General features: G+C 40.6%; 1 protein-coding gene across 1 annotated transcript in view; it reads right to left on the bottom strand.

Moving 5' to 3' along the window:
* Positions 1 to 3,274: 3,274 nt before the first annotated feature.
* Positions 3,275 to 8,473, bottom strand: part of XRCC2 (X-ray repair cross complementing 2) — a 28,746-nt gene continuing 23,547 nt past the window's right edge. The window contains exon 3 of the mRNA XM_074946313.1: positions 3,275 to 7,354. Coding sequence (XP_074802414.1) covers positions 6,639 to 7,354 — 716 coding nt within the window. The 3' untranslated portion in view covers positions 3,275 to 6,638. The remainder of the gene's footprint in view (positions 7,355 to 8,473) is intronic.

Here is an 8,473-nt window from a genome sequence, read left to right as displayed (position 1 = left end):
TGTTTAGAGCTCCCATTTGTAGCAAAGTCTCTCCAGAGGTAAGAAGCAGGATTGAAGACCAGATGGAGGAGCTGCAGCAGCTTTTTATAGTCTCTTGCCATGTGGTCTCTGCTTTTTGTCCCATGGACAAGCTGTCCCTCACATGGTATGGAAAAACCTCAGAGTTCTGTCCATAGGCATGTCCCTGCATACCTTGCTGAGTCACAAGGTGTGTCTGCCTTCTCTCAATAGGTCAATTGTATAGCTGATGGGCCATCAAGCAGGCTAGGCAGAGCTGACACCAACTTGTCTGGGGTGTCATCCAGAAGCATAGCATAAGTTTGAAATACAGACAGTATAGAGCCAATATTCATAACTTCAACTACAAAAATAATACACATATACAGATAGCATAATCATAACCAGAAAACTATAACCTTGTCTTAGACACCTTATTTGACCCCTTTTGTATGAGATTTGGTGCCACTATAGGATTTTGGTTGCAACAATGATCTAGACATTTACAGATTCTGTCAATAATGTCACACCAATATCTTACTCCTGAGGGTAAGCCAGGATGCAAGGGTACATCTCCTGCACGTGTGTGGCTTCAGATCGGGTCCCTGTGCTGCTCACCTGTGTGCTGCTTTGGGCCCTGCACAAGTGATTGCCAATTGGTGTGGGAAAGTTTCCTGCAACAAAGCTGTTCTGCCAAGGAACCTTTGGCAGAAGATTGGTGAGTATCTACCAGAAAGTTTCCTAGAGATCTCTCTGGAGGATTCGCGCAATATCTCGGTGTACATTAACACACTGTTCCACCCCACTGAGTAGCTGCACAGGGGAATGTGAAGCAGAATTAAACACCGCTAGTCTTGTACATTTCTATTCCTTAACCCACTTATAGCATAAAGCAAAAGACAGCTCTAACTCATGTAACTGAGCAGTATCAACTCAAAATGATCACTTACCAGAGCCCCCCTCTCCTGCATCATGCATGCCAGAGACGAAGTGCTGGGACTAGCTCAAACCTCCAGAGTTGAGATGATGTCCTGGCTTGCAACAGTACTGGACAACCCTGTCGCCTGTCCCATCTCATCCTCCAATTCCACTTCCTTGTCCATCACTTTGGCCTTGGGGTTGAGTCTGCTGGCCACTGTCTGCAGCCCCCCCAAAGTATCCATGGGGCTCTTGGCAGTGGAGGTGGGGTTGCCGCCAAGGATCACGTCCAGATCCTTATAGAAGAGGCAGGTCTTTGGCACAGCACCAGACTGAGTTTGACTCCCTTGCCTTCTGGTACGCCTGCCTCAGCTCCTTTATCTTTGCATAGCCCAGATGCGTGTCCCGCTCATAGGCCTTATCCAACATGCCATGAGAAATCTCACTGTTGGAGAATCTTCATATTTGATCACATCAAGGAGGGCAGAGGTCCATGAATCTATGACTGACAGTGTTGCTCTGTCAGTTCATTAGCGCAATTCACTTAGCTGCCAAAACAGCCGGCAGGTGATAACTTCCGCTCCCCCAATTTATTTAGGCATGGGCTACACTAGGGGCAGGGGAGTTTCGAACTAAGTACGCAACTTCAGCTATGTTATTCACGTAGCTGAAATCGAAGTATCTTAGTTCGACTTACCTGACTGTCCTCAGAGCGGCGAGTCAACTGCAGCGGCTCCCCCGTCGACTCCACTTACTCTTCCCGCTGAGGTGGAGTACAGGCGTCGATTCGGGGATCGATTTATCACATCTAGACGAGACATGATAAATCGATCCCCAATAGATTGATCACTACCCGCCGATCCGGTGGGTAGTGAAGACGTACCGTTAGAATATGAAGCAAATTGGTTTTTCCCAGTCTCAGTACCACTGCATCTCCTTCATGGATGCTTAAGGTTCATCCTTCCAGCTGACATCATCCTGATAGAGGTTAATGACAGTGCATTTCCAGATCACTTATTGGCTGCAGCGCCCATAGACATCAAAGGGAGTCCCAGGTGCTCAGCATTTCTGAAACCCAGGCCACTTTGTTCGATGCCTAGTAGAGCTATACAGAAGATAGAAATTCCATTTCATGGAGGATTGAGAGATTTTGAAATTTGTCTGTGTTCTAGTTAGGCACAACCCTGCAAAATGTTGAAATTCTCCTAAAAAAAAATCCAAATTTTTTGTTTCAGATCAATTGAAACATTTTGTTTTGAAAAATCAAAATGTTTCATGTAGACTATGATTTCTTATATTATAATAAAATATTCACAATTAAAAGATATTTTAAAAATAAAAATGTTTCAGTCCAAAAATCTCAAAACAGGATGTTTCAACACCGAGCTTTTCCCCAAAGTTTTTCTCCAAAACAAAATTTCTATAAAACTGACATGAATTTGCAAAGCATTTGCCTTTGGATAGAATTGTGTTCTCTGATGGACAATGGTTCAACTGAAGTTTTTTTTCTGTCCAGCTCTAATGCCTAGACATAATTCTTGATGCCTTTGGGCCACCCAAGTTAAAAAATGTAGGTGTCAAGGTTCCTTCCCCACTCTGAACTCTAGGGTACAGAGGTGGGGACCTGCAAGAAAAAACCCCTAAGCTTATTTTAACCAGCTTAGGTTAAAACTTCCCCAAGGTACAAACTATTTTACCTTTTGTTCCTGGACTTTATTGCTGCCACCACCAAGTGTCTAACAAAATATAACTGGGAAAGAGCCCACCTGGAAACATCTTTCCCCCCCAAATCCCCCCAAGCCCTACACCCCCTTTCCTGGGGAAGGCTTGATAAAAATCCTCACCGATTTGCATAAGTGAACACAAACCCAAACCCTTGGATCTTAAGAACAAGGAAAAAGCAATCAGGTTCTTAAAAGAAGAATTTGAATTAAAGAAAAAGTAAAAGAATCACCTCTGTAAAATCAGGATGGTAAATACCTTACAGGGTAATTAGATTCAAAACACAGAGAATCCCTCTAGGCAAAACCTTAAGTTACAGAAAGACACAAAAACAGGAATATCCATTCCATTCAGCACAGCTATTTTATCAGCCATTTAAACAAAACAGAATCTAACACATAGCTAACTAGATTGCTTATTAACTCTTCACAGGAGTTCTGAAGAGCATTCCTGCTCTAGTCCTGGCAAAAGCAACACACAGAGAGAACCCTTTGTTCCCCCCCCCCCCCCACTTTGAAAGTATCTTGTCTCCTCATTGGTCATTTTGGACAGGTGTCAGCGAGGTTATCTTAGCTTCTTAAATTAACCCTTTACACCTGAAAGGGTTTTTTCTCTGGCCAGGAGGAATTTAAAGGTGTTTACCCTTCCGTTTATATTGATGACAGTATGTTTATAGGGTTTTGGGATATACCGTTGTCCACATATTTGTTTCCAGGCATGGTTTCATGGTTGTTCAAATAACAATGGGGGTGCTCACTGTATGCTCACTGTAATATTGCCTCAGTTATCTTGGCTCAGATTATAGGGGGTGTTTCTTTTAAATATGCAATTTATTATACTGATGTGTGCTAAACTGTGAAACATATATGTTGTGCAACATGGCTGAACATTGCAGCAAGAACCATATTTTGTCCTCTTGATTTGAGTGGAATTTGTAACTGTAATGTATGTTTTTTGCATTAAATAATGTACTGTATTTTTCCTATAAAGCCCTTTGAAGCTTTCAAAGGGCACTCTAGATTAATAAATGTTATGTTGTTCCTTGCTAGAACTACGCTGAATTTCCCATATGGTCTGGAGCTTGTTTGCCAGAGCTGCAACACACAGCATGCCAAATCCTGCACACACATGTTCTACTTGAGCTTCATTCAGGAAGAGTTTCTTCTAGCTGCTTTAATTGTTCGGAACTTGCAGCATTTGACACCTCAGCTCAAGCCAAAAACTAAAATGTGTAAACCCAGACTACACCAAGACAGTGCCAAATAAAAGGCTAAACAGCTGAAAGCAAACAGATTACGTGATGGAGAATTCTTACTGTTAGCCACGTGCTGGGGCACTCAGAGGAGCTAACATCACCCTAGAAACTAGCAGTGCCACTATTGGAGGCATTTTTTCCTGAGCTTGGATAAAGGTTCAGATGGAAATTTGGCTTGGAGTCAGGAAGGCATCCCAACCAGGCTGGGAGTTTGGCATTCAGCCAAGAGGGTATGCTCCAACTCACTGGAGAAATGGAAAGACAGCATGTGGGAGAAATCACATTGCTTTGCAAGCTTCAGATAAAGAAGGGTGGAATTCCAGACTGTCCAATGTAAAGGAAGGGTGATTCCCTGGTATGTCCAATTCATCTGTATTAGCACACTAGAACAGCTTCAGTTTAGACTTCTTGAGCAAGATATGATCAGAATGAATTTCACAGCCCTAACCTGTCATAGAAACACACATTTCAGAGTTGATACAGGAACCTATCATGACTCAGAGATTCAGGTTTTTTTAGGGTTTAAATGGATACGGAGATGAAGCACTGTAGAAAAGCTGTCTGCTTTCCATGTGAAAAGTGTTCTGATAGGACTGTTCCAAAGGAACCTGAATTCAGAAGCACAACTTCTTGGAAGGAGTGGAGCACTAGCATCTGTCAGGCCAATGCATACAGAAGTGGTTACAGTCTCCTCAAACACAATCATAAGGAGGAAGTGAATTTACTGGATTGCCTGTTTAGTGTTTCTGAATAAATATGGAAGGAGCAAGCTCAAGTTTGTTTCTTCAGTTATTTCCATAATTTTATAGGACATATTTGAGTTTTCATATATATACTATGTTGCTTGTTTTTCCTGTATACATGATGTTCATTTTACTAAGAAGTGTTTCTGGATTCCTTATCCTCTCCCTATATTCCTTGTTTCTTACCATGGTAACAGTGCATATAAATCTTTTTGTTCATCCACTCCTCATTATGTTTACTTTGATCTGCCTTTCAAATCACAATTTTAAAATACATAAGTTGTGTCAGGGTGCCTCCGTTCCCCCTTAAACAGATACAAACATAAGATGGTGGTGGTGGTAGTACATTACATTCACCATTGTAAATCAGTCTTTAGTGTCTGTGAAAAGAACCAAAATTAACAGCTGTTGAAACTAAAGCATTCTCTATCCACCATAAGGGGCAGGAGCTGTGCAAGCTTTCCTCATCATCAATCTTCCATTCTCTATCTACTTCCTCTTTAGGAGCGAAAATGCGTCGGTCTCTATTGAGAATTCTGAGCTTCTGAGACTAGTAATTGCAATACCTTAGTACTAGGAACTATACTTGGATGAAAATTCATTTCACAGAGGTGAAACAGTTGTAAAAGGGTAGTAACATTTAAAAATACCTCTAAAAGATTATGCAATAAGGAACTTATTGTATGATTGCTAAACTAACTGATGCACACTGCTCTGAACATAAAGTGCCCCAAGAAACATATGCTGTTTAGCCAGGAGTCTTCTCCTCTGCCTTTTTCAAATCATATGATTTACACTTGTGTGTCTCTCTTTATTAAAATACAGTGTGCAGGAGATAGCATGGTACAAAGAATGTTCAAATACTGGAGGATATGATATAAAACCTAGATCAAAAGAAAATAAATTGTAGAGGAGCTTTTTGAGAATACATTTTAGCATTATGATGGTCCATGCAATCCCATGGCTTTGTAGAGCCGATACACCTAAAGGGAGACATAGGATAGTGGACTGATGATCATCTGAAAATAAGAGATCCCTAAGTTAGGTATTTACAAAATTGGGTGAGCATTCTGTGGCTAGACTGATTTTCCAAACAGTGGCTGGCATAATAATAAATAAGGATCTAAAACTAGTAACACAAACCACGTTGATTGTGACACGGCATCCCAGATTTGGGGGAGGAGGAGAGCTAGAAATTGTATTTAAAAAAATTATGTTTCTAGCCCTTTTCCTTTCAAATGTTAACTACTTGCTAGGTCTGTCACTAACTTACAGGGGCCTCAGGCTACCTCCTAGGATCAGTCAACTATGGCCCTGTGTCCCTCAACTTTGGGAGGGCTGCAGATGCTTGAGGACTGCTGGCAGAACAGTGACAGCCAGAATCCCTATTCCCCCAAGCATGTGACACAAATGGGCAGTGCTGGCTAGGACCACCATGACCAACACTACATACCCTTCCCTGGAGGAGATGAATCCCACCCCTTAGGTGCAACTGTGCCTGCTAACTCAGGATGTATGCCCAGTGGGAATGCTAATGGGAATGAATTAAGGATGTATGCTAATGGCAATGAATTAAGACCAATATTTAAAAAGAGCTACATTTGCCTAAACACAATCACTATCATAAGTCACTGGAAGACAGTTACAACACAGAGCTGAAGTCAGTGCATTTGGTTGTATACCCTCTATGTTACATTACATAAGTATATTAGGAGTTAAAGATGCCCTATACTTCTAGTCTTCTTGATTTAATCTCTTTATGCATCAACCACATACAAGAAGTTTCAACATTCTCTTCTATTTTAAGCTGACCTTCTGCAGAAATTCAAAGCTTTAAACTCCTCTGCCCTTTACTGAGTTTAAGACGTTTAAAGGTGGGTGACAAAATTCATTAACAATCTGAGATAATAAAATAGGTTAGAAGAATTTTTTTAAAAAAAACTTAAAGTAAAGCTAATTAGACTGTGATGTGAAGATTTACTAGTTTTAGAGACAGACTGAAGTTAAAACTGAACTCCACATTCTGCAACACTGAATGAACATTTTATGACATGGGTTTTTTTGGTGTGACAAGAAACAACTGAAAACGCTTTGCTACTGCTAAAATTACATTGCTTAGAGAAAAATATTCTGTGGGTCACCATTTGTTGCCATGATTTACATAGATAAGGCCTATACTCTACATCAGCTTCACAGTGAGGTTTTAAAGGAACAGAGCTTTCTGTGGAGTTTGAAGATTTCTGCATAATCGTTTGTGTTGTTGCAAACAGGGCCAAATGATGCTCTCTTACTAGCTTCTCAAGAAATTCAGCACATCTCTTCAGATTCATCTCCTGAATGTTAAAGCTCTCACCTCCATTGCTTCTATCTATCCAATAAAAAGCTGATATACTATCTAAAATCACAATGCAGAGAGAAGGGTGAGCGCAAAACTTGTTTTCTAGAGAGTAAAGAGTGAGAAGCAACTGAGTGCTGCTATTGCAGTTAACAAGGAAAAGCCTTCCAAGGCACTGTTTGATCATTTCTTCTGTGCTTTGGGACAATCTGTGTTCAAGAATGGTAACTAGACGAAGCATGTCAAAATGGTAGTCTGTATCAATGAACATGACTTCTACTTCCAGTCCTCCTCCTGATTTTGGAAGGACACAGCGGGCTATCAGGTGATAAAGCATTTCTGTTTTTCCTGTTCCTTCTGGACCATGGAATTCAATGACATCTCCTGAGAATTAAAAAAGAAAACAAAACTAAAAAAACCAAGCACATGAGATAGTTTGTAAGCAATACCTGCTCCATTTTCAAGGTTTACTGACCTGATTTTTCAGAGTCACAGAGCACGCACAATTCATTTACTTAACTGGGAGCTGCACACTGACAGCTGCAGCGCTCATTGCTTCTGAAAAATCAGGCCAGAAGAGTATTTTGAGCCCCCTTGATCTACATCTACTAGTTCAAGGGTTCTCAAACTGGTGGATCATGAGACTATTACATGGGGATCATGAGCCGTTAGCCTCCATTCCAAACCCTGCTTTGCCTCCAGCATTTATAATGGTGTTAAATATATAAAACCGTGTTTTTAATTTATAAGGAGGGGGAGTCCGCACTCAGAGGCTTGCTTTGTGAAAGGGGTCATCAGTAAAAAAGTTTGAGAACCACTGTACTAGTTAGTTAAACCAGATTGCTACACCCTTATCAGAACTCCTGAAAAGAAGCCAATTCTTCCTTTTGGCCTGAGGAGCTCCGTGGCTTCTTGTTGTTTTGACAAGTAGAACAAATGTAGAACACTCCCTTCTCCCATTCCTATCCCAGTCAGGCCCTTGAAAGAAGCAAGGAACATACATCACAGATTCAACTGATGATGCATGTCATTGGTATTCAGTACAAAAACATAAAATAAAGAGATCTCCTAAAAGAAATTAAAAAGAACCACCAAGTTTTGACTTTTCACCAAATCCCCAACAGTATATGTGCATTATTTAGCCTAATTTTGATATCTAATTAAACCCTGCAAAATACAATTCTTCATGCTGCTGTATCAGTATGTACTGCAATGATTACTACAATGGTTAATGCAATATTTGATAAAATAGAAACTAAAATCACATTTCACATGAAAAATCCATTTTGTGGCTAATAGTTTAACAACTATATGCTACTGATGACTGCACATGAACAAGTAATTTCCTTTTTCTATTCCCCCTCCTATCCCCAAACACACAATTAAGTTTCACCTGCTGTTAATTAAGGCTTGTCTATACAAAGGAGTTTAGTCTACACTAACTCAAGTTGGTCTGGTCCGAAAATGCCTTCATATATGACACAATTCCTTAGAGTGCACTAA

Source organism: Natator depressus, chromosome 2 (assembly GCF_965152275.1).
Source record: "Natator depressus isolate rNatDep1 chromosome 2, rNatDep2.hap1, whole genome shotgun sequence".
Classification (NCBI taxonomy): domain Eukaryota; kingdom Metazoa; phylum Chordata; order Testudines; family Cheloniidae; genus Natator; species Natator depressus.
Note: the sequence above shows the minus strand (reverse complement) of the source record. Positions and strands in the feature narration are given on the sequence as shown.